This window comes from Larimichthys crocea, chromosome X (genome assembly GCF_000972845.2).
Source record: "Larimichthys crocea isolate SSNF chromosome X, L_crocea_2.0, whole genome shotgun sequence".
NCBI classification, from domain to species: domain Eukaryota; kingdom Metazoa; phylum Chordata; class Actinopteri; family Sciaenidae; genus Larimichthys; species Larimichthys crocea.
Genome location: NC_040020.1, coordinates 3,746,590 through 3,772,362, shown reverse-complemented (window position 1 = coordinate 3,772,362; position 25,773 = coordinate 3,746,590). Strand labels below are relative to the sequence as shown.

At 39.3% G+C, this 25,773-nt stretch overlaps 2 protein-coding genes across 2 annotated transcripts in view; one reads left to right on the top strand and one right to left on the bottom strand.

Moving 5' to 3' along the window:
- Nucleotides 1–1,386: 1,386 nt before the first annotated feature.
- aimp1a (aminoacyl tRNA synthetase complex interacting multifunctional protein 1a) lies at nt 1,387–16,605 on the bottom strand. Its single transcript, XM_010741307.3, has 7 exons — nt 16,433–16,605; nt 11,460–11,590; nt 10,582–10,695; nt 8,256–8,417; nt 6,404–6,612; nt 4,772–4,940; nt 1,387–1,692 (listed from the first exon to the last, which is right to left on the bottom strand). Coding segments are annotated over exons 1-7 (954 nt in total). The 5' UTR covers nt 16,435–16,605; the 3' UTR covers nt 1,387–1,525.
- Nucleotides 16,606–16,784: 179 nt separating this feature from the next.
- The window catches only part of tbck (TBC1 domain containing kinase), a 41,259-nt gene continuing 32,270 nt past the window's right edge, over nt 16,785–25,773 (top strand). The window contains exons 1-19 of the mRNA XM_010741308.3: nt 16,785–16,942; nt 17,693–17,905; nt 18,971–19,043; nt 19,353–19,467; nt 19,578–19,651; nt 20,406–20,547; nt 20,657–20,717; nt 20,810–20,871; nt 21,688–21,749; nt 22,057–22,205; nt 23,364–23,502; nt 23,593–23,692; nt 23,883–23,932; nt 24,060–24,189; nt 24,390–24,488; nt 24,577–24,639; nt 24,760–24,886; nt 25,108–25,158; nt 25,256–25,339. Of these exons, the coding sequence (XP_010739610.3) occupies nt 17,713–17,905; nt 18,971–19,043; nt 19,353–19,467; nt 19,578–19,651; nt 20,406–20,547; nt 20,657–20,717; nt 20,810–20,871; nt 21,688–21,749; nt 22,057–22,205; nt 23,364–23,502; nt 23,593–23,692; nt 23,883–23,932; nt 24,060–24,189; nt 24,390–24,488; nt 24,577–24,639; nt 24,760–24,886; nt 25,108–25,158; nt 25,256–25,339 (1,774 nt within the window). The 5' untranslated portion in view covers nt 16,785–16,942; nt 17,693–17,712. The remainder of the gene's footprint in view (nt 16,943–17,692; nt 17,906–18,970; nt 19,044–19,352; nt 19,468–19,577; nt 19,652–20,405; nt 20,548–20,656; nt 20,718–20,809; nt 20,872–21,687; nt 21,750–22,056; nt 22,206–23,363; nt 23,503–23,592; nt 23,693–23,882; nt 23,933–24,059; nt 24,190–24,389; nt 24,489–24,576; nt 24,640–24,759; nt 24,887–25,107; nt 25,159–25,255; nt 25,340–25,773) is intronic.

Below are 25,773 nucleotides of genomic sequence, written 5' to 3'. Positions count from 1 at the left end.
TTTTTTCTTGTCAAAATACTCAGAGTTCTGCTATTGTATAAGGGTAGGTAGCAGAGACCAAAAGAAAATAAGCAATAGTGGTCTAAAGAATAGTTATGCATCTCTCCAGAGAAATGCACCCCTTGTTTTCCTATGTAAGCCCACACACTTGCTGACCTGACATGCATCATCATGGGTTCATGGTGCCCATATTGACGAGTGGCAGAGGTGTGATGACAAACTCTGGAATAACTTTTGAGGGTCAGCAGTGGCGTGTATTCGTAATAGCCTCTCATGCTGCCGTTGGACAGATCACAGCTGCCTCCGAAGCCACTCTGGAGGGGCGTCTTTGCGAAGACGAGTCATGGTGAGAAGGACCAAAGTCCTCCTTGGAAGCGAGCCCTACTGGGGACGAGGTTTTGCAGGGCCACTGACTCCTCCTGCTTCAGCTACAGAGCCACTTATTGACTACTTGTTTCAATTTGAATTTTCTATTTTGAGGATTTAAATTGCACTTTACAATGTTCCAGAGTTCTTATATGTTTTGTTACCAAATGTTATAGGTGTTAAACATTTGATGCCGTTTCTTTACTGTCCTGTACAGTAGGTGTCACAGTTTGGAACATTTAAAACTGGTTTGATAATGAACGTACAGGTCCCTCCTGTCCCATGAAGCAAACACATTAACACGAGTCAATCCTCCATCATATTTGGTAACCTCAGCAAAACCGATCTACGAAAAATGCACAGTTAAATATAAGCACTAGAGAATGCACTAAAATGTCTGTCTTCTTAAGAGTAAGACTTGAACAGTAAGCACAAGTTGTGCCAGTGGTCGGATTTGACCCATGACAGATGTTTTTGTAGTGGATTTTGAGTGGATGGCCTTAATTACTGTTTCAGTAACATTAGAGGCTCTGGTGCACAGCTCTCTGTCTGTTTCGCCTGTGTAGTCTGATACTTCCGGAGGTGGGTAGAACTTTTTCTTTCAAGGGAACAATAAAATAAAGCACATGGCACTGGCATCACAGGGCCAAGACCGAGAGACTGACAGTGGGCCAGGAGATTGGTGAGCTGTGCCTGAGCACCATCCAAATAGCTCCTGCAAAGAGCCCGAGAACCCGATCTGTTTTTGTTAGGCTTTGTAGTATAACATCCGTTTCATCTCCTGCTCATTAAAATGCCCAAGACTAGATGAAGTGGAAACCAATGGTGCCCGCTCAAGTCCAGTAAGTCCTTTAGACTTCAAAATCAAAGCACAATCAAGCTAATGTGCCTCAGGAGAAGACAAAGTTGGTGCATTAAAACAGAAACACAGTTGTATTGATTAAATTCACTTTATAGAGCATGACTGTATATTTTAGACGTTAAAAAAAGAACAAATTGGAAGGATTCTTAGGACACGTATTATTTTCAAATCCCTTTATTGAACATCTTCAAAGCATTTTCTTTCATTCATCACCTTCCTGTTTCTCAACACTATCATTGCCATCAATATAGATGATTGCCAAGTAAACACTGAGCTATTTCAAGCAGCTCTGTTATTTTATTTGATTCCACTGTTGCTCATGGTTTGGGCTTTGCACACTCCCTTGCCGGCGACTTCAAAGGCAGCTCCCTTGTAGGTTGCAATACACTGGCCGTCTGTGCGAAGGTCTGGCTGAACCTGCTCCCACACCTTCTTTTTGGGGTTCAGCTCTTTGTCTGGTTCACCTGCAATCAAAAAGTCAGTTTGATATATAAGAAAATCCCCTCATGCTCATCCATCACACACACACACAGGATTTATGGATCCAGGACTGATACATGATGAACTTCTTGTGATGTCATGTCCTTGCATAACCCGTTGAAACACTTAATATATTCATGCACATTGACAGATGACTTTTAGCTTTCTTTCTTTCTTTCTTACTTTTCATATTCAGCTTACACGGATGCCATGTGTATATATCGAACTGTAGCCAAAGCAAATTGTGAGCAAATGACCCGAGCATTATATTCATGATTATTGAGCCATATCTAATTTCATTTGTCCCACTTGAATTGTGAATCGTCTGACTGGTCTATCATGTTCTATTAGAGCATCGGCTTTTTAAAAACTGCCAGTTGTCTTTCACCATAATTCAAAACATCTAAACTGGATTTTCTCAGAAGCAAAATATGCACCCAGGGAAGACAATTAAAGGAAGTTCTCATTTCACAATGCTTTTGTTGTTGATGTTGCTTGGCGTTTCTGAAGAAATCATAGCTGGCTGGCTTCTGTCTGGTGTCAACGTTTCCCTTTTCCACACAACCATCTCAGGGTAAAGGGACACAAATGTGTTTCATTTCCCAAAGCTGCCATTTCTTCCAATTTACAACCCGAGAGTGGCAACAATCAGTTTTGATCAGAAGCGTGAAAGACGTTTTGATGAACAACTTGCGCACAGTGTTAACTTTAACTTCAAGCAGAAGTACTGGGCCCCATTAGCTGGGGAAATGTGGGCAATTACAGCCATGTACTCACACCAGCAGTGGATTGGTGGTGACTGAATCTTTACTACGGCACATTTTGGTGGGAGGGACGAGGGAAACTTCTATCACCTCTTATTTTTCCATTGCTTGCACAGCCTCAGTTTTTACTGTATTGTTTTAAACAAACAAACAAACTCGACGCTACAACAAACCATCTACCAATCCCGCCTTTGCTGCATGCTCCTCTCCTTCTGTTCTCTGGTGAACCATGTTTTCAGAGGATGGGTTGAATAGGACTCTTTTTTTTTTTTAAATGTCGTATCCATAAAAATGATTCTGGCCAAAGGGATCCCTCATAAATCAAACAGCTTTTAGGAGTGGCTGGGACATGTGTATTGCAGGGATGAAAGCCTCGGCTGACGCAGCTGGGCTGCGGATACATGGACCACAGATCCACCTACATCACATCCTCTTCTTCATTTTTCTTTTTTTCACAGGGAACTCCCCTTTTAGTTATTGTTCTCAAAAGAATAGATGAATAAAGAAGACCAATGCTCTTCTCACCACCGATATTCAGCTTTGCAAACAGTGACGTTGCTAGGTGTGTGCCCTGTGACAGTAAATCTGAAAGGACTGATTGTCCCCTTTCTTTCTCCTGATGATGCTTCATCGTCAACAACAAATCTGTGTTGACATATAATGTGTGTTTATGTGCACTCTTTTCTTTTCAGCTCAGAGTCTCCATTTTGCTGTTGCCTTTGCCACACTTTGGTGATTGTTAAGAGTGGTACCCATTAGACGCAGGCTCGGTAGTGAACGACACACCACCATGTGCTGACGCCGCATGTGTTTTTAAAGCGGAGTTTGACCTGAGAATATTCAGTTAAAATAGATCTGTGTTGGTGTTTTGCCCTCATTGTTCTCCGTGAAGTTTTCCTAAAGTGATGTAAAGTGGTCCTGGCGTGTTATGTGGTGTGAGAATTTTACAAATAACCTTTTGAATGCTACATTGTTTGTCAGCAACCGGGCATATGGTAATTTAGGAGGCAATCTGGCCTTGCGTGCTCTGATTAATTTGGCACGCGGTTAATGCATCAGTCATATTTAATTTTACAAGATTTTAATGAAAACTCAACTCCTTCCTTCTGGTGTTCTTCACTATTTTGGAAGAAGTAAATAATGTGACTAACAGATGACCCAGCTTTAAAAGTGCATGTGGTGGATCTAATTTATAGGAATAATGATTCAGCTGGATTTCAAAAAGCAACTGATAAATATTCTTTCAGGTGAGTGCATGTTATTGGCACAGATACTTTTAAGTATTAAATTTGAAAAAGGAATTTGGCGTGTCGGTAGAACGGGAACGTTTTAACAGTGCAAGATCTGGATCTCTTCACTCAGACTTTCATTCATGTAAAAATGGAAAATTACTCAAAAACAGCCTGTCCTGAGTCCAAGAGGAGAAAGACAGCTGTAGAATAATGAATGTAGATAACTTTATTTAGACGATTGTTTTGAATGGATCACTGGGGAATAAAATAAAATATACTTTTAAATGACTTATTTAACTGTTCAGGTCCAAACGTGCTGCAATATTTCAATCAATTATCAACATACATAATTATAGCCATATATCGTAAAAAAACCAAGTTACTACAGTTTGTTGAAATACTCAAATTCCACTTAAATGACCACCTGTGAGCACCGGACACTCACTATATCAACATCACTGTGCAAAGTTGAGTTTTAGAACTGGGGAGACTTAAATTGCAACAGACCTGGCCTGTTGGTGGCTTTCTCTGATTTTAGGCTACGTTCATTAGGAGACTGTGTTTGGAATACTTCACAGGAGAGACCTCGACTCTGATACAGTCTAGCTGATGTGTTAATTAATAGAAAATAGAGTTCATATGTTCCTCATTTACATTAGTTGAACTTAACAGGACAGTTAAGGCACTTATCTTTCCGACTGACAAAAGTTACATTCCTAGCAATGAGCGTTGATTAGTCTGTCAAATCAGCAGTCACAGGCCATTTAGCAACCACCAAACAGAACCGAGGAGTCCTCTAATGAGAGAGCTTTGAGTGGGGTCCGAGAACGCATCGTGACGGGTGTCTTCAGAGGAATGAATGTGGAAACTGCCGTGTTGTTTCTGGCAATGAGAGGGTTCAACGACACCCTTCATTTCCTCAAGTCAGGCGTTTTTGTAGAAACTAGGCTGGGAAATTCTTTCTGTAGGCTTCACTCAATTAAGTGATGAAGAGGCATCCCTAGTGTCTGGTTGGATGTGACTGGTGCAGTTAAGCTTTATGTTAACGATTAATCAGTTTTGAGTACCTGGGAATCCCTGGAAAGTGACTCTGTCTCCTGGTACTGCTCCGTTCGGAGGGTCAAGGATTTCGACCTTGTCTGGTGAGCTGGCGCACATGACCATAGCCTGGGACACCACTCCTCTCATCTTGGCTGGCTTCAGGTTACACATCAGGACTGCCATGCGGTTTTGCATCTGCACAGTTGGGGGGAGCACGGAAGAGTAAATACATTTTCACAGCCCATATGCTCTGCACAATAGAGAAGAAAAACTAATTGTCCCCAATTTCCTTCAGTAAAAAAACAAAACAAACAAACAAAAAAAACACCTTCACATGGTGCGGACTGTTTGGGTACAGGACAGATTGCTTCAGACTTCAGTACAAACACTATTGCCCTTTCCAATCAATTCATTTAAAATGACTGTGTCCAAGGTTTATGGTTTGTTTGCCTCATTTTATAAACCAAAGAGACCAAACAGGAAAACTTTAAAGTGAAGCGTAGAGACCTCGGCGGCTTACCAACATTTTAAAGACGACTACAAGTTTCTGCCAAAAGCTGAGAAAAAGAGAAATCCTGCACCCCATAAGATGATGTATACCAGATCTCAGAAAACAACCATACCTTTTATTTAGGGCCATCCTTTAAGCAACTGTGGTATAAATCTAACATCACTCACGGTGCTTTGACAGAATGTTGGTGGTAGTTTTCAGTTTTGGGGGATAGTATGTGAACGTTCTGTCACAGTATTTACAAAACAAAACGGTTTGACTCGAGCAATATTTTATGTGCAATACAGTTAATTTATGATTAGCCTGTCTCAAGCTCATATATCTGAACGGCGCCCATTATTTATCCTAACAGACGCTGCAGAGTATTGCCATAAAACCCATAATGCATTTCCTCAGACATGTCATCCCTGCTACTTAACAGAAACAGATAATGGCTCATATAAATAAGACGGTTAACAAGAAGGTAAAGTAAAAAAAACTGATTTCAGATTTACAGCCTTTGTGAGTAATGGGCTGATACAGACACAGAGAGCAGCGGTAGTTTGTCCGTTCCAGCTGCAGTCAGACAGCACCGAAGGCCGTGCCACATAATTCTGTCCTAAGCTAAAGTCTAATATGTCTGTGAGCATGGAAAAACTGTTGTCATATCCAAGTATTCTGTCTTTATATAATAGCTTCTTTTTGGACAGTGTTTGTTAAATATTTCTTTAGCAAGCATATGGTTTAAATATATATACATTGTACACATACAGTAGAATGCAGAAGTGTAATGCACAAAGGCTCTCTGGTCTAACGACGGCTGTAAAATTCACTTTCACTTAGATTAAAGTTGACTGGTGTTGGTTCTGACATTTGCAGGCCTGTAATTAGTAGGCCGATGAGACATTCAGTGACCGTTTTTATTTTCCACCTAATAATCACAAGCCTAAATCAGTAAATGTGTGTAAATCCATACATATAGTCTGTGGGACGATTGTGAGGTGGCAAGCTCCCTGACCCAACCTCTGTTAATTACACCATTACCACTTGAGCACATAGCTCTCAGTATAAGCCGACTGAAACTTTATGAAGGTAGGATTTATATTTGTATTAGACTGTTTTTTTGCTAATAAACTAGCAACTGAAGTGTATATAAGTTGTACTGTACCTGGTCCAGAGGTATGTGCTTGACCAGCCCGCTGACCACTGTCCTTGGTGAGGCCTCTCCCACATCGACCTGCTCCACATAAAGACTGTCGGCATCTGGGTGCTTCTCAGCTGTGATTATACGTCCGATACGCAGGTCCAGACGAGACACATCCACCTTGACATCTTCTTGGCTGGGGGCTGCCTGCTTCTTCTCCACTTTCTCCGATCCTGGCATTCAAGACAAATACTGTTCTTCTTAATTTGTGCTACTTCAATGATAGTTTGCGTCAGACAGTAGCTATCGATCATGTGTGAATGTATGTATTTGCTCAAGAAAGGCATTTTTGACATCTTTAAGAGTGTTCATACTATTATACCAAATGTGCATGATATTATAGAAAATGTTTGCCTAAAAGAACCGGGAATATTTCATCCAGCTGGTATCTTGCCAAAGGAAATTATAAAAAACAAATCATAGTTGAAACAATACTGGGCATCTGTCTGGAATCTGATTTAATTTCCTCCCATAAATGAAAACAAAGGCCACCAATGACAGGCCTCGGGGGTTGCATGCGGGGGCATGCGTTCCAAGTGATCCATAAGCAAATGAAAAATTAAGGGGAAAAAATTACTTCTTTTACCTCTTCCCAGAAATGTGGGGTAGATACTTTGATGAAATGACAATACCAATACTTGGCTGAAGGTGAGTTCTACATGATTCAGTAACGAAGCAGAATAGCAGATGCTTCCTCCCGAGAGACAAAGTACCTTTCACTCGCCTGGTTTTCCTACACACATTCATTTCAGCGGATTGCACTGATCAAATGATCACACAGTCTTTAATCATCCCTCTGAGGCCACACCAGCTCTGAAAAATATGAATTCCAACCGCTGCCTTTGATATTCAACATTTCTCCCCCGCGTAATCAATGCTCTGCAGTGATGACAGCACAGCGACGGAACATTACCAGGGCTACGCTAAGGTTACACATGGGTCTGAGAGCTAACAAGTGATGACTGTTTGGATGAGGTGAGAATGCAGCTACATTAAAGCTTGAAGTAACAAAGAATTTAACATGCACAACAGCTCATCAAGACGAAGAAGCATGTATCATTAAGAGCTCCCTAACATCTGGATGTCTCCCTTGTTCTAAGTTATAACCCCAACACGGCCACTAATAATCATTCCTCGTCAACGCCTGACAGTTCTTTTGATTCGCCCAGATAGCCTATTGCTATAAAAAACTAGAATATGAGTGATTTACTGCAAATTAATTCAAGTTCTGTGGCAGGGATTTTCCTGTTTTGTATTCTAAACTGTTTAACGCCATTATATTTAATATAGGAGATTTGTAACGGGTTCCTAAAATCTAAAAAACAGCTAAAAAACATTAAATCATTCTCAAATTGGATTTAAATTACTGGTGACATTAGAAAAAGGATCCCTTGTCCCAAATGTAGCTTATAAATCACACACAAGTCCACAAAAAAAAAACTAACTTCAAACTGAGGCCCAGATATCTTGGATCCATTAAGGGGCCAATACTGCTGCCTGACATCCATTATCACCTGATATTAAAAATTCAAATGGAAAAAACATGTTTGGAGCAGGTCAAGTGACTTTTGAAATACAGAATGATGCATCTATCCAACTGTTATTGGAAAATGGGATCTAAAGCAATAATGTAATGATAAAATAATGTTGATGAAGATCAAAGTGAGTGGTGAAATGAAATGACACACATATTGCTATATGACACCTCTAAACAGGCTTAATTTCAACTTCAAACTGTTTTATGGGATGTGAAAACTTCAAAGAATTCCTAATAAAATCCTGTAACACGCCATACTTTTCTATCTTCAGCTGTTACCTTTCTTCTCTGGCTTCTTCTTTTTGTTCTCTTCTTTAGGAGGGGGGCTCTGGACAGCAGCAGCAGGGGCGTCAGATGGTGCCGGAGCAGAGGGTTTGGTAGGTGTGGGTTTCGAAACGCACTCAGCACTGGCGTCACATGATGGCATGGCTACATCGCGCACTAAAGGAGGGACACAGAACGAGAGAAATAAATGATCATAGAGTGGATCAGAGTTACTATCTGAAAGGTAATATCTGCACACTGTTTTCCCGAATGTTGTGGGAGTATGAGAAGAGTGTGGCTGAACTGCTGTGAAAGAGCAAATTTACATTACACATACACAGAGCCACACTACTTCTCACAACAGTGGTCCCCTTTTCACACACAGAGCAGGTTGCATCAACATAACACAGTCAAATGATACAGAGCGAGCTTTATTTACACACCCAGTGGGAGGACGGCTCTCCTGATGCAAACAGTTTTGATGGGAAAATGACACAGTGTCCAAGTGAATGGAAACATGGAAATTGAGCCATAAAGCAGGGAACAATGTCCTACAAAAACTCTCCAGAAAAAAAATAACCCCTCATTTAAGGCGCCTGATGTTTGAATTCCTACAAAAGTGCCTGTGTCTGACAAACATCGGTCTGCAGGCACACCACTGTCGCCATAATGCTTTTAATTACCTTAATTCTATGTTATGTTAGGACCTGAGCTCAGGACCTTTCCGGTTTACCTTGGAATTACGGGCAATAACCTCTTAAACTCTCATCTACGTCCCCTTAAGTTTACTTTTAAGGTTTTCGACAATGAGAACCAGCTTTCTACACACGATATGACACTATCACATTCTGCATGAGGTTTTCTAGTCGCACCTATATTTCAAATTACATTTTTGGAGACGGTTTATGCACACGTTATGCATGCCTCTCTGGAAACATCGGGGTCTCGATTAGAATTTGAAATGAAATCTGCATGAATTAATATTGTTATATTAAAGCCGCTGGAAATGTGGCTTGAAATAGTAAAAATGCAAATATGATGTCAACGTTGAACGTCTCATTAGTCATCCACCATAATAACCGTATATATATATATATACGGTTATTATGGTTTAAATAGTAGAAACACAAACCAAGATTTGGTGAGTTTTATTTTGTTTCTCTTGCATTTGAATGTAAGTGTGTTCTTCTAGAGACTCATTTTATTTTGAATGGTTCACAACCAAACCCAGTTCAAACCCAATTTCAGGAAAGTTTACGACAATATTTTGAATCTTGATTGAAATAAATTCCTAATAGTTTTTAGATGCTTACTAATTTGTATAGAAATGAAATCCTTAAATCCTTTTGTGGATTTGGTGTCCCACAAACCCACACAGAGTTATCACCTGTTGAATACAGTGCATTTAGCAGCTAAGATATTTTAATCAGAGGTCGGTACAGACTGAAATAGAGCTTAAAGAAGAGTGAATATTGAACGATGGGGACAGAAACATAATACCAAATACCAACTATTTGCAATCATGTTTGCCATGATATCTTGATGAATGGACCTAACAAATAAATGCAGCGCTAAGTGAGTTTACACAATACGATTCTACTTTAAATGGCATTGAAGTAGACTTTTTCTTGTGGCAGTATTAAAGTCGTGTCTGATAGTTTGTTTTTCTCAACTCGACAACAAATCAGCAAAGACGATTGAAACTCCGTTCAAAAAGCTTCATATTTATCTGTGTTTTGATTAAGCCATTTCATGCCACCTTAAAGCCATTGAAAAGAAACCCCAAAAATAAACACCACAATTAGATACAATGTGTGGAAAAACATAGTCTCGGGTGTGTTGGAACGCATTCCTTCAACGTTCCAACACTAACACATTGAGTTATTTTGAATAAGGTTAAATTGCTTATTTCTTCCAGTCCCCCTTTATTCCTGCAGCTTCTTTCTGGAAAACATTAAATGTGTGTTAATGATCTGAGCAGTTTGCTCTTTATTGTCGACGTATATGAGACGCACAATAGCTGAAAGACATGTTGTCCCCATCACTCTAATGGGAATTCTTGAAGCACTATGGTTGCTTATATTAAAAAAAAACCCCAAAAGACAAAAAAATCTGGTTATAATGGGCTGAGGCGAGAATGCACAAGATGTTATCATTGATAGTAGAAACCAAACAATGCTCTAATGAGCAACAACTGACATCAAATGTTCAAAAGTCAGGCAAACACAACCGCTCCTATAAGTAAATCTAAAGGATAACAACATCAAGGTCTTTTGGAAAAGACAAACAAACATCTGATCTGCGATGTGGAAGTCTTTGCTGGGAACCAAACTCAACATACCTCCCCTCTTCTTCTCTTTTTCCAGCAGCTGTTTTTTTAGTTCCTCGATGTCATTCTTCAACTTGGCGTTCTCCACCATCAGTTTCTTCTCTTCTCTGACACTGGCCTGGACGACTGCAGCAAAGCAAATTCTTGTTATGTTTCAACACTGGAATGAAATTTCACTATCCCAAAGGAGATTTTAAGAAATGCTTCTGAACTACTGCAAATATACTATCGTCTAATATACGGCGATTATTTAAAATCTAGCCATGAAACTGTCCACTAATCTAGTTCAAGCTGTCTTAAATTAGAGTAAAACACATTTTGGAATAATTCAGATTTCTTTTTGTATTGTGCAGGTGACGCATGTGGAGTATATTATCCTACACATTAATGGAGATCATTCAGAGTGGAGCTCTATTATTCACGCAATCACTCGTTACATTTTACAGCACTAATGTGAGACAGAACTCTACCCAGAGATCTCTATTAAGATTCTTAACAATAACTGAGAAAAAATAAAAAAACTTTTATAGAGCATTTATAGTGTATTCATTCTCAAGTCAGTCACAATATTTGACACATCTGGTCAAACTTGAAAGATACCGTGGGAAACATACACTTCCCCACAACGGAGGGCTGAGGTTTCCTATCAGTGCTGCAAGGATTTAACTCTTTACATTGCGGGACTGTGAATCACGTATGTATGCAGCTTTCCAGGGAAAAGTCATGCCATATATTATACCTGAACATAGAATAAGAACCATTTGATTTGAGATATAGTCTATCAAACGAATTTGGAATTCATAAAAGTGTACAAACCTAACCTATAAAACCCAAGTGTACTTTTTGTGAGGTTGTGTGTAATTGTTTTAATGTCTGGGTGTGTATCTTACTGGCTTTCTCCTTTAGCAGCTGGACTTGTTGCTTCAGGTACTCGATTATCTGGTCAGCTTCGGCCGCCCGCTGCTCCAGCCTCAACAAAGGATTGTGATTTGACATCTTGAACACGGAGCGAACTAAAAACCTGACAGACAAAAATGACATACAGCAATCAATATACAAGACTGATTATATTCCAACATCATAAATTAAAATCTGCACTGGGCTGGACTTCAAGTTCTGCAATATCTCCCTTTAAATGCAGACAAAGGCTCATGGATCCAAGTTGCGTGCACAGTTACTTATAAAGTAACCCTATTCCATGTTATTTCAAGTTTACTCAATTGACACTGACAATATAAAAAGAGATGGTATTCTAAAGTACAATGCTGGACATCTACAAAGATAGATGTTTGGAGTTACAAGGTTTGCATTCCAGTATAAAGTCACCACAAACTGCAGCCTCCAAAATGACCGCACAGTTAAGTCAACTCCTCTCTGGCTCGCATAAAAAAACTTTACATTTCCACAAAAAGGTGGGAATGTGTTGCAGAGCTGCTCTGTGCGACTGCATTGTACATATCATCACATAGTGTAGCTGCAGTGTAAGCACATCAGTATGTGATGACAGGACAATCGTAACCTGACAGGTTTTCCATCATGCGCGCCCCAGTATGTAATGAATTTTCAAGGCAGATGTATTTTGTCTGGTTGCCCAAAGTGACAAAAATCTGACCACCGTCCATAAAGCATGTTGAGAGATAATCAGAAGAACGTGTGTTGATTTTCATAAAAATGGAACAATAAATCAGTAAATCTTGAAACATTTCAGAGTAAAAACCATAAATGGCCTTGACAACTTCCAAGCAGGCTTTGGCAAGCCAAATTCTTGGATGAATTCGTATCTGTCTTTCATAGTAACAAGTGGTAAGAAGTGACATGTAGATAGTTTTAAACCATACTACAACATTATGTACATTCCTTTTGGGAGAACAAAAGGATCAGCCACTCTTAGGGAGCTCAACCAAAATACAACCGGACACCAGTTTGGGTTTGGGGTATTGTTTCTTTATCATGTTGAGCTTGGCAAATTACTTTTTGAAGAAAGAGGAAAAGAAGGATTTTTACAAGGCTGAGGCATGGGGAAGAAAACTTCTTACACATATTACAGGGAGGCGCTGGAAAACAACAGCTGGCCCGAGATGAAAACAAAATGTTGGGGGATGAGGAAATTAGAAACACAAAAGAGCTGGAGTTGATAAAATCAAGGATCAAAGCATTGTTTTTAGAGAAACTGAATTGATTTAAACAGGACCAGTGGTGGAGTAATAGCAAGAGCCACAAAAAGGCTGATCTCATTTGGATAACCTCTTAAAATGGTTCCTGGGGCCGAGGTATGGTCCGCAGCATAATGACATGAAGGGGTCATTTCAGCTTTCAATTTCAGAGGGAAATGTGTTAACAATGTTAATGTGAGGTGGACTTTCACCGGCCACTAGGATGTCTAATTTAACAGTCTTCACTGTATGGAAATCAAAATATCTGCGATTCATCTCCTAATATTCTGCGAACTGTGCCATGCTGGGGACAGCTGGAGGAGGCATCTGACAACACCCAGTGTTATCAATCTCCTAAAAATAGACATGCCTGGGTTGCTCAGTCATAGTTATCAATAGTCCTCACAAACATTTTATATCTACATTAAATTTCAAATTAAAATATCAAAGATAAGACTGCCAGGCTACGCAGGTGGTTTGAATCAAATCTTTAAATCTGTTGCATTTAACCACCAGTGCTCTGGTGGTGGTGTGTGAGCAGACCCACCAGGATACAAGTGCTTCCTCTTTTCATGCTTCATTCCCACAGTAAAATACACTGTAGGAGGCTAGATCCCCACCTGACTGCCAACCAGCCCATTATAATTAAAAAGGGAGTGCAGTATGTCAGCACCACCCGAAGGCATTAAAGGGACCTACACACTTTAGGTTAAAAAGGAGGAGGAGACATGTAGCCATGTAGCCTTTTAGACTGCACATGCAAAAGAAATATACATGTAACAGAGAGATAAAAACGACAATAACAAAAAAAACACAACAACAAATGAGTGTTAAACAATGGGGTGGAAAATTTGATTAGAAATCTAACATGCAGGCAACTTTTACTAAACGGCACTAATGTGATAATTCATGAAATTAGTTTACATGTGATACATTGTCATGAATAAATGAGGTTCAGAAGCAACAACAATATAAACCTCAAAACACCAATTACTCTCTGTGTCTGCATGGAAAACAGCTGGGAGCATGACAAAGCTGTAAAATAGCGAGACTCTCTCATGATCAGGGCTGCATCGATCATTTGTTTTCATCATCTGTTCAATCAATTATTAAATGTTTAGAAGCTAAAATGTCGTAATGTCAAATGCTCGTCTCATGTAGATGAAGGGACATTGTGCTGACATGATTAGATTGGATCACAGGCAGCAAATTAATTATGTTAATTTTAAAAAATTGAAAGATTAGTTGAAAAATTAGTAATTAGGCATGGGTTCCCAGACTTTTTAATGCCAAGTATCCCCCCCCAGTAGATGAATTAGACTACAGACAGAGGATTTTTCTTCAGGGAATCTCTAAAGTGATTTTTATTTTAAGGTTTTAAGAGAAAAAAAAGTCAATCAATGATCAAACTGTCTCAATCCAAATGACCAACTGTATTTCTTTCCCTGTTGTTCCAAGTTCCAAAAATGTTTTATAAAAATTTAAAATATTCCTCCTGTTATTTATTTATTGTTATACATTTCCTCTTTTAGCTGGGGACACCCCAGAACCCAGAGCAGAACCCCAGTTTGAAAACTACTGCGTTAAGGTACCATACAGGTGTATATGGTACCACATATACACATCCCAAACAGGTAGATTACAGTACTGTTTGGTGTATTTATGTATCATGACTTGCCCCTCAAATGTGAGGATGTTAACTGATTTGCCACATTATACCACAAATTATTTGTTTGGCGGGATGCCGGCAACACAAAATACATATTCATCAATAACTATTGTGACATGCTCGGCAAATGAATCAATAATTAACTAATCAATAAGGAAACTGATTGTTGGCTGCAGCTCACACTGAAGCTAGACAATAAAAACAAATCGAGGAATCACCTGTAGCTCACAGTAATCAAACAAATGCTTCATATTGGGACAGTAAACATCTCTCTCTCTCTCTCTGTAAACATACGTCTCATTAATGCATGTTACTGACTAAACTTCTTCCCTGGAGTTTCTGTGCTCTCTCATCCAGCAGGTTCTCGTGGATCATGGATGATGCTGTGGTCCTGCATGACGTCCACTACACATATTACTACTGTCATTACTGCTACCATATCTCCATTACAGTTTAAAGTTAGTTGATGATTTGCTGCCGCTGTGCATTTGTGTCTCTTTATCTCTATCACAGGTTCCACTGCTACTGTAATCATATTTATCAGTCATTGTAATTGTACAGTATGTTTGTGTTGATTTGTTCTGTACACGTGACATCTATTGCACGTCTGTCCGTCCTGGGAGAGGGATCCCTCCTCTGTGGCTCTTCCTGAGGTTTCTTCCACCTTTTTTCCCTGTTAAAAGTTTTTCCTCACTCGAACCAAGGGTCTAAGGACAGAGGGTGTCACTCCCTGTACAGATTGTAAAGCCCTCCGAGGCAAAATGTACTTTGTGACTTTGGGCTATACAAATAAAATCTGATTTGATTTGATTTGATTTGATTGCAGTTCGTAAAAATAATAATAATTTTTAAAAAAGGCTGCACTATCGCGATAATACCCGGAACCGCGATACTTTGTCTGGTATAGTATCGTGGTTATTATCGTGACAACTCAAGTTTAATCTATTTATGTATCATGACTTGCCCCTTAAATGTGAGAACTTGACCGTGATTCGCCACATTATACCACAAATGATTTGTTTGGGGGGATGCCGGCAACACAAAATACATATTCACCAATAACTATTGTGACATGCTCGGCGAATGAATCAATAATTAACTAATCAATAATGAAACTGATTGTTGGCTGCAGCTCACACTGAAGCTAGACAACGAAAGGAATCATTTGTAGCTCACGGTAATCAAACAAATGTTTCATATTTATCATTCATTGTAATTGTACAACATGTTTGTGTTGATTTGTTCTGTACACGTGACATCTATTGCACGTCTATCCGTCCTGGGAGAGGGATCCCTCCTCTGTGGCTCTTCCTGAGGTTTCTTCCACCTTTTTTCCCTGTTAAAGGGTTTTTTGTGGGCAAGTTTTTCCTCACTCGAACCGAGGGTCTAAGGACAGAGGGTGTCACTCCCTGTACAGATTGTAAAGCCCTCAGAGGCAAATGTACTTAGTGACTTTGGGCTATAGAAATACATTTTGATTTGATTTGATTTGATTGCAGTTCATAAAAATAATAATAATTTTTAAAAAAAGCCTGCAGTATCGCGATAATACCTGGAACCGTGATACTTTGTCTGGTATAGTATCGTGGTTATTATCGTGACAACTCTAGTTTGATCTATTTGTGTGTCACGACTTGCCCCTTAAATGTGAGGATGTGACAGTGATTTGCCACATTATACCACAAACTATTTGTTTGGGGGGATGCCAGCAACACAAAATACATATTCACCAACAACTATTGTGACATGCTCGGCGAATGAATCAATAATGAAACTGATTGTTGGCTGCAGCTCACACTGAAGCTAGACAACGAAAGGAATCATTCGTAGCTCATAGTAATCAAACAAATGCTTCATATCGGGACAGTAAACACAAATATCGAGTAACGATATAACGCTATATCGTGATATATCGTGAATCAGAGAGCTGTATTAGCCGGTTCGTGCAGCTCGGCACTGCTAACCTATTAGCTCGACGGTCGGTTAGATTATATCGATTAGTTAGTTAAAGGAGTTAAATAAAACGACTTTGGAAACTTACATAGACTCTGAGCAGCAGCCCCGACACGTTTCAGAGAGCGCTGAGGGGGCCTGACAGGTGCTAAGTCCTTCAGAGTTACATCAGCTACAGCCCGACAGGCAGCTAACAGTTAGCCGCGGAGAAGCGGCTTCAGGACCCCCCGGTGACTAGATCTCCGCACCATGCGGATGTGACGCAGCGCTGCAGATTTCACCATCCACATGTTCTATAGATCTGACACGGATGGCTAGCGACGGATAGTGCCTGTGTGTAATGACTATAAAGAGAAACAAACTCCTAAAAACGAAACAAAAAAAAATGCATCCAAGCACAACTTTGATGAGGATTTTAAAATAATAAGTTTGAATTGAAAGTAAAAATTGTTTCCTGTGCAACTGCTTTCGTCGCACACAAACAACGTGGTGGGTCACGTTCACTCAGCTGTTCCGCAGAGGCAGGAAAAGAAATTCATTTAAAAAAACAAAACAAAACAATATCTTCAACTTTCATTCAGCAGCCTTCCTTTTAAACGTGAGTAGACACATTATTCGGATGCAATGCACACACCACGTCATTGGTTTCCTCACCCGATCCTTAAAATAAGCCAGTTATTTATCATAGCAACAACAAACACAGAGTGGGTTTACCTGCAGCATCACTGTGTCACATTGTTTCCCAAGTTAATGTAGCTACAACCATATGGTGTAAATATATTGCATGTATTGCATAATTAATATAGTGTAAATCTGTTACTTCCTCTAATGGTACTCTTTCCCGCAGTTTACTTCATGTTTTTACCCATCAGATTGTTCCATTCACTCATATTAAAACATATTAATATATATATTGTCATGAAAATTAGGATTAGGATACTGTGGTTCAGGTGTTTTAATTCATATAGTGTGTGTGTATCCTGTCTTTTGCATGTCCCGTGCACTTCCCTAATTTGTCCTGTGATGTACTGAGGCTGGCAGGGAGAGATAATTATAAATCAATAGTACAATGTTTTGGAGAGACAGGCTAAAGGGGAGTACTATTTGGATATGAATCATAAGCAGAAAACCAAAAAAAGGATGTTATGATATTATCTGTTTCAGTGGGGAGGTGTCCGAGACAGCCCATTTTTTTAAAAATGTGTAAGAACCAACTGTTAGAGCTCCTCAAGGAGCCTTTTCTCTGTAACCCCTTTTGTGTGTTGCACTGTTAAACGCTCCAGTAAATCCTTATTCAAGGGGTTTTTCTTTAGAAATGTCCATAACATATATATTCCTGATATTGTAGTGCTTCTGACCAGAGGCAGGATGAGGCCCCTCAAAGATGCCCAGCTGGGAGCTTTCACCTTCTTTGCCTCAGCTCTCCCTCATGATGTCTGTGGGAGCAATGGTCTCCCTCTCACCCCCAACTCTATCAAAATCCTGGGACGTTTCCAGATCCTCAAGACCGTCACTCACCCCAGACTCTGCCAATATGTGGACATCTCCAGAGGGAAACATGGTATGATCGCATTTTTATCATGTGTCCTTGATGTTTGCTCTCACTGAGCTTATGAAAAACATACATGGTGTTTTATTTGGCCAATCCATATAGTCCTTCATTCCTGGATATTTATTAACTTTTTTATTGACATCTTGTTTCATCCTGTTGTTCTGTGTGGAATGCATTGTTGCTGTGATTTTATATGGATGTTATTCATAGATTATACATAGCTTTGTATTTACATGTGGGAAAACACAATAATAATTGTGTAGGATTACATTTACAGCCTTCAGTCAGTGAGGGTCAGCACTACACTCCACCACTAAAGTTTATGAACGATCAAAAAGGACTACGGGAGTAAAGAATGTTTTTTTTTGCCACCTGGAACTATTAAACAGTTAAATTTAGTAGCTGGTTCCTTCAGGTTAAAATGCAGATTTAGTTCCCTAGTTCCTCAAAAGCTTTTTGTTTTTTTTCCGCAGTGGAAATCGCCATAATATATCAGTTAGTTAGTTAGTTAGTTAGTTAGTTAGTTTCAGGTGATTTTGAAAACATGTGTGAGTAACACAACAAAGTAAACTGAAAAACAAACAAATCCATCATGTCTGAAAAGGAATAGGATGAAGCATATGCTTATTTAAACCTACCCCTTCTCCACTACTTAATTAACAATCTATACATAACATATATATTTACATTTAAAAAAAGAAAAGAAATAGATTAAATAAACAAATACATAAATCATTTATCATTTATGAAAACACCTGATTGTTAAAGCCCTACTTCCTCCATGTACCTCGTGAAAACCACGTGATTGTACCCCTCTTTAAACTATTCTAATCTACTACTATGACACACAAAACTTTTAAAATCTTAAAATAAATTCATCAAAGCATGCAGCTTGACCTTCATTAATGTTGTTAGATTTCGATTAGAACCAGGCATGCCTTTTCACTTCACTTTCTGTTGTGCAGGTGTAGCATCCATTCATGCGTACTCATTATAAATAAACAGAAATCAGTGGTTGCTAACTTAGTTGCATAATTTAAATGTTGGTTTCTTCTTCTCCTTGTTGCTTTATAGAACGGCTGATTGTTGTAGCTGAACACTATGAAAGCAGTTTAAGTGACTTCCAAAAACAGGGGAAAACAGCCAGGTGGGCTCATCATTCATAATCTGCCTAAACTATTCTAGAAGTGATTAAAATATATGTGATTAAGTCATTGATGTTTTTCCATACACGTTGAACTGCTGAGAAATGATATTGCACGATAGGAAGGAAATTTGTATGCATTAATCTTGCCATCTACTGGCTGATGTTAGGTTTGCATAATAATTACAACAAATTTTATATTTTTAACAATTACATGTTGAAAATGTAGATCTGTTTTTTTATCATGTCTTTTCTCTGACTCAGCTTAACCCTCAAAATAGTTTGACACTGTTGTACTTTTGTTTGTGGTAGCCCAGAGAAGGTGCTGCAGATAGCTTATGAGGTCCTTGAAGGTCTGGAGTTTATGAACAAACATGGTATGGTGCACAGAGCCCTCAGCGCACACAATGTGCTCATGGACTGCAAGGTAAAATTGAGCCGTGTATGCATGCTTATCTTTTGCTGATTGAAATGGTCTTATTAAAAGATGGTAATGTAATGGTCATGTCAATCTAAGACAGATTATTGTTTTTGCAGGGGAATGTCAAGCTGGCAAAGTTTGGCCTTTATCACATGACTGATCATGGGGCCGATGTAGATTTTCCCATTGGGTACGTCTTTTCCTCCTCATTCATCACAGAGAAAAGTCCATTAGGGCTTCTCTGGAACTCTTCAACTGGTGGGACTGAGCTATGTGAGATGTCTGTTCAGGGTCAAAGGTTCTCTTGTATCTGTTTGCTGTTAGTCAAAGCACAAAAAAGGCAATTGACCATAGCATTGATGCATAATGGGCCATTCCTTTTCATAGAAACCAGGTTTTGGAGCATTCAAATAGCTTCCTGGTTCAGGAACTATAACAGATCATTGGACTTTTATCCTAATCCAAAGGCCTTTGTGTTCTACCGAGTATCTCCGTGTAATATCCTTTTGCAGATTGAAAAGAGGAATGATGGCACGTAACCATCTCTTTGAATAAAACATCTGGATGAAAAATGTAATAAATATATCTGTCAAACAGCTTTTTTGGCCTTTATCTGATAGAGACAGCTGAAGAGTGACAGGAATGTGGGGAGAGATATGGGGAATGACATGCGGGAAAGAGCCACAGGTCGGATTCGAACCCTGAGGTTGTCGCGGCAAGGACTGAGCCTTTGTACATGGGGCGGTTGCTCTACCAACTGAGCTACACGAGACCCCATTAATTTCTCCTTTTAAAAATAATATGAAAAGGACATAGTTTAACAGAATGCTCACTAGGGAATGAAAAACTACAATGGTGTGTTTCTGCACTGAGCTGTTAAACACCAGAAGATGTTAGAGGCTGAAAAAGTAATGGTCTTATCTGCTCTGTGTTCATCGCCTCAGGTACCCATCATACCTTGCTCCAGAGGTAATCGCTCAGGGGTCTTTCCACCCCAGTGATTCTTCACATGACGAAGCGCCTCTGCCCTCAGGACCCAAGACTGATGTCTGGTCACTGGGGGTTTTGCTCTTTGAATTGTGTGCGGTAAGAATCCTTCATAAACCTCTTCATGCAATAATTCAAGTGTTTTGTCTGAATTCATGCTGTATGGATTATCCTCAACTTAAATTCAAACGCTGTGAATCGATTACAGGGCAGACGACTGCTGCACAATATCGATATAAGTGAGAGACTGAAATTCATTCTGACCTTGGGTAAGTGAAAAGGACGTAATTATCTGAAGTACTGAGCTATATACTCTTGAGCTCAGTGAGGCTAATGCTGTAATACTGTTTGTCATTCTCAGGTTGCATGGACGACATCGTCACTGTCCTTGCTGAGGAACACGGTTGCCTGGATACCATTAAGGTAAAGTCAATATCATTGGTTGGCTTGATAATAGATTTTAAGACTTTATGTACAAAGATATTTTTAATTTATAGTCATGTTGTTTGGCAATTACTGGGAGATGAGGTCACATTATTTGCTTCACAATATTGAAGCACAAGGGCTTTGTATATTTTAGAAAGGGTTCGAGTCTAAGGAACTGTAACATTCTTTTTTTCAGTATCTATAATTGGGAAATATTTTATGTTTTCATTCACCAAGCTGCTCAGTGCATCAAGGCTGAATAAACATTTTCCTAAATTAAATGAATGTTTTTCTTTGCTACTGTCTCCAAGTGCTTGCTCATGGAGGGAATAGTTGTGCGTTAGTTGAGATGATCTCCTGATATCGATCAGGAAATATCCGATAAAAATATATAAGTATATATAATATATAATATAAGTAAAAGTAAGTGCTACTGTCGGTACACAAATGTGTTGATGTCCAGTCCTGTGAAGAGTTTGTCGTTGTTCTGTAAAAGCTGAAGGCTTATTTATATGTAAGCACCATCTGCGTCACTCACCAATCCCCAGAAATTATTCTATATACAAAATGAATATTATCCAATAAGTTCAAATTACACAATTTTAACTTTGTATGTGTTGAAATGTATCAAGTCACAAGGATCTAGTCCTACTAGTAGTTCTGTGTTAGCACATTCTAATCTTTCTTTAGTCCTACTAGTAGTTCTGTGTTAGCACATTCTAATCTTTCTTGACGTTTTTGTGAGATTATTGTTTTAACTGGGTTCTGTCTGTATTCTGTGTACTTTAGCTAATATAGTCATCTTTTTTACAGGAACTGCCTGAGAATGTTCTGGAGTTATTGAGGAAATGCTTGACTTTTCTTCCATCCAAAAGGTAAACACAGTCTCCGTTGGTGATCATGTCTTGTTGGAGGACATTGGCCATTTAGTTTCCAAACCACTTCACTTGGTCACGCCGGTTATGAAATACTTGTACGCTGCTTGTACGTCAGAGAGGATTCGAACATGCCAGAGCGAACAAGTGAAATGAGACCAAAATAAACAGAAGCAAGTTATTGCCTGACACTGGGATAAAGCTGAGAACAGATTTTATGAGTTTATATAACTAAATCTTTATTATAATAAGTTCTCCGTTCTAAAGGGACTCATTGTGTTTGTGGATATTTTGTTGTGTCCTCCAGGCCGACCCCTACAGAGCTGCTGGGAGACTCGGTGTTTAATGGCGTCTCCTGCCTTTACACGCCCTTCCAGAAGCCTGTGAGCCTGTTCTCTTCTTCCCTGCGCTGCGCACATCTGGAGCTCCCAGAGGACATCAGTGACCTTTGCAAAGGTCTGGCCCAACTACACACAACTGTCCACGCAACCTTAAACTCACACCAAACACTCGTTCCAACCTTTTTCTTCTGGAGTAAAAACTTTATAATACAAAGTCTTAAAGTTGAATTGATTTGTCTTGATGTTGCTTTATTAAATCAATATTAATAATAGAAGCAGATAGATAAAAGTATTTAGAGTAAAAGATCTAATTGGGCAGCCAAGTTCTACATGTGATATCTCAAATAACCTTTTATGTATTCATCTTTTTATCTTCATGAAGGTAATAGTTGTGTTCTCTTTTTGTTCCAAGCCAGGAGTCAGTGTCTGACTGCAGTCTAATTGATTTTGTTGTACATTTGCTCCTATCTATTATTTCCAGACATTGTACACAGTTTAATTTGTTCGATTTTAAATTCTGTGAGACATAATATACATATCTAAAACCCACCTGATAATAAACACAAGTAAATGAAAAAGGTGGCTGTGGGGAACTTATTTGTGGGTAAGGATACATTTAAATTAATTAAATTCAATTAAATTGAATTGTATTTATATAGCGCCAAATCATAACAAAAGTTATCTCATGACACTTTCCATTCAAAGCAGGTCTAGACCGTACTCTTTATAATATTATCGTCAGAGACCCAAGAATTCCACCATGAGTAAGCACTTGGCGACGGCGAGGAAGAACTTCCTTTTAACAGGCAGAAACCTCGAGCAGAACCAAGCTCATTGGTGGAAGGTCATCCGCCACGACCGGTTGAGTTACATATAAATACATATTTTTCAGTTCAAGATTATTTAGATTTCACATAACATCCTTTATTCCAAAAACTTCAGTGAGAGCTCCACACTTGATGTTGACAGCACTAATTAGGCTGTTTCCTCTGTGCTAATTAATTTTGGAAGAGATTTCTCTTGTTTTGTTTTTGCTGTTGTAGGCCAGATGAAATCACATATGTGATATTTATAGTATTAGTGCTTTGAATGTTTTATCCAAATAATATTCCACTGCCACATGAGTAAACATATCTTGATGTTGGGAGATGATATCGAACTTCCTAATAAAGTAATCTCAAATCGACTGCACATGCTGCAGTGCCACCTGTGTATATCACAGTGTGTGTGTGTGTGTGTGTGTGTGTGTGTGTGCGCGCTTCTGTGTTATTAGACGATGATGAAAACTACCTGTCAGAGAGGGCCATAGATGAGGTGTACCATCTGTGGTGTCTGGCGGGGGGAGATCTGGAAAAAGAGCTGACCAACAAGGAGATCATACAATCCAAACCTCCAATCTGCACACTGCCTAAGTATATTGCACACATGCACATACACAGATTAAGACATTTGCTCATTGTAGGTGATATTCAGACTTTGTTTCTCTCTCTGTCTTTCCCTAGTTTTGTCCTGGAAGACGGGGAGTCATTTGGCCAGGGAAGGGACAGGAGTTTCTTGCTTGACGACACTACAGTGACACTGTCTCTGTGCCAGCTCCGAAATGTAAGACAACAAGCTTGCCAGCAGACATGTAAAGTACTGCGTGAATAGATTTATTGTGCATAAGGTTTGAGGGTACTTTCTCATATGTGTTTCTAGTATTAAAACTAATTATCAAACCTAATTCTTTCTATTAACTATAACTTTTAGTTTTATTGTTATAACTATTTTACCACCAAATGATGGTTTTCAGAGACTGAAGGATGTAGCAGGAGAAGCCTATTACCCTCTACTGGAAGACGAGTAAGCAATCTCCATCTTGAACTTGCCACTTTCGTCCTCCCCTCCTGTCACTACGTTTCGTATCACCCCATCATTTATTTTGGCTTGGGTAATGATGTCATATTCTCTTTGCTTCCCCCTCCTTCAGACAGTCAAGTCTGCCCCAGTCCAACAGCAGCAATGAGCTGTCGGCCACCGTCACGCTGCCGCTCATCATCCGCGAGAGAGACACCGAGTACCAACTCATCCGCATCATCCTCTTTGACAGGCTGCTCAAGGTCTGGGCTTCATACAAACTCTTATATATGCACAAACTTTGCAGTCAGACACATGGGAACACACTCCTAAATATATCAGACCCTGCTGATTGTTTAGCTCAAATATTATTTCCTCTATTTGTAATAATTATTATTTAAATGGGTTATTGTTTTCAGTTAAAGCTGGGTAATATATAATCTCTTTAACGTTTTGTCTTCAGGCCTATCCTTACAAGAAGACCCTCGTGTGGAAAGAAGCCAGAGTGGATATTCCCCCTCTTGTTCGAGGCCTTGCATGGGCAGCACTGCTGGCCATTGAGGTACAAGAGAAATTATATTCTTTTGTTTAGAAAAAAGTGGCAGATTTAACTTTATTTTAGACACTTACCTTTTGTTTTTTTTTAACAGGGAGACATTCAAGCCAAATATGAGAGCACTGACAAAGATACTCCCATACCGACTGACAGACAGGTAACTCATTTGTTTTAAACTAGACAACAATAAAAACGCTGAGTCACTCATAACTTTTTAAAATGAATTTAGCTTCATTCTTTTGATGGGTGTTTTTTTTTTTTTTGTGCATGTTTACAGATTGAGGTCGACATCCCACGCTGTCACCAGTACGACGAGCTGCTGTCATCTCCTCAGGGCCACATCAAGTTCAGGCGTGTGTTGAAAGCTTGGGTGGTCTCTCACCCTGACCTGGTCTACTGGCAGGGTCAGTCACCCCTTCATGTTGATTTCTTTTTCTGTCTCACTCCATGTTTCTGCTATGCTTCACGTTTTTCTCTCTCTCTCTACTTCATTCAATTCTTCACTGTACTAATCATGAGTGGACACTAGATGGTGCTCATTTCACATCTTGTCGACTCCCTTTAACTGCGTGACCATAAACAGTAAAATTTTATTATGAACTGTTTTAAATTTCCTTCTCATCAGGTTTGGATTCACTTTGTGCCCCTTTTCTCTACTTGAATTTCAATAACGAAGGTAAGAATGTAACCTCTTAAATAACTTGTCGAGTGATTTATTCCTACCTTTCTTTTGTTCTTTTTTTGGCTTCCTTTAATACTTCTACTCTTCACAGCCCTGGCATATGCCTGCATGTCTGCCTTCATCCCCAAATACCTGTACAACTTTTTCCTGAAGGACAACTCCCATGTCATCCAAGGTGAGATTGACTAGAATATCAACATCTCAAATCTTTTTTGTTTCTCCCAACTGATATTAATTACACTCTGGGCCTCAGTTTTCTATTTCTATTACCTGTTTCCATTTCAGCCATCCCGTGTTTTTGAGATAATGTAGTCAACTGCCATCACACGTTAAGTAATAAGTATTAAACATGGTCAGAGCATTCGGTTAAGTTGAAAAACAAATTATTATCGGCTGGCACAGAGCATCAGGCCGTCAGCTCAATGTTGATTAAATTCTGGCTCCATGTTGTTCCTAAGCTGTGAAAACTAATTTCGGTCTGTCTTAATGGAGTTTGCAGCTGAGCCACATCATTTAGAGATAGGGAAACAAATGAAACTGCAAAAACCTGCAGAGAAATGTCATAAGCAATTCTTACGTGCCTGATAAACAGCCGCACTATACACCTCT

Bases quoted from the DNA above. Each gene is read 5' to 3' on its own strand.
- aimp1a (XM_010741307.3), bottom strand. The intron at 8,418-10,581 runs GTATGTTGAGTT...TCCCTCCTTTAG, and splicing joins AAAAGAGAAGAAGAGGGGAG to TGCGCGATGTAGCCATGCCA. The intron at 1,693-4,771 runs GTACTCAAAACT...TTTTGATTGCAG, and splicing joins CACTTTCCAGGGATTCCCAG to GTGAACCAGACAAAGAGCTG.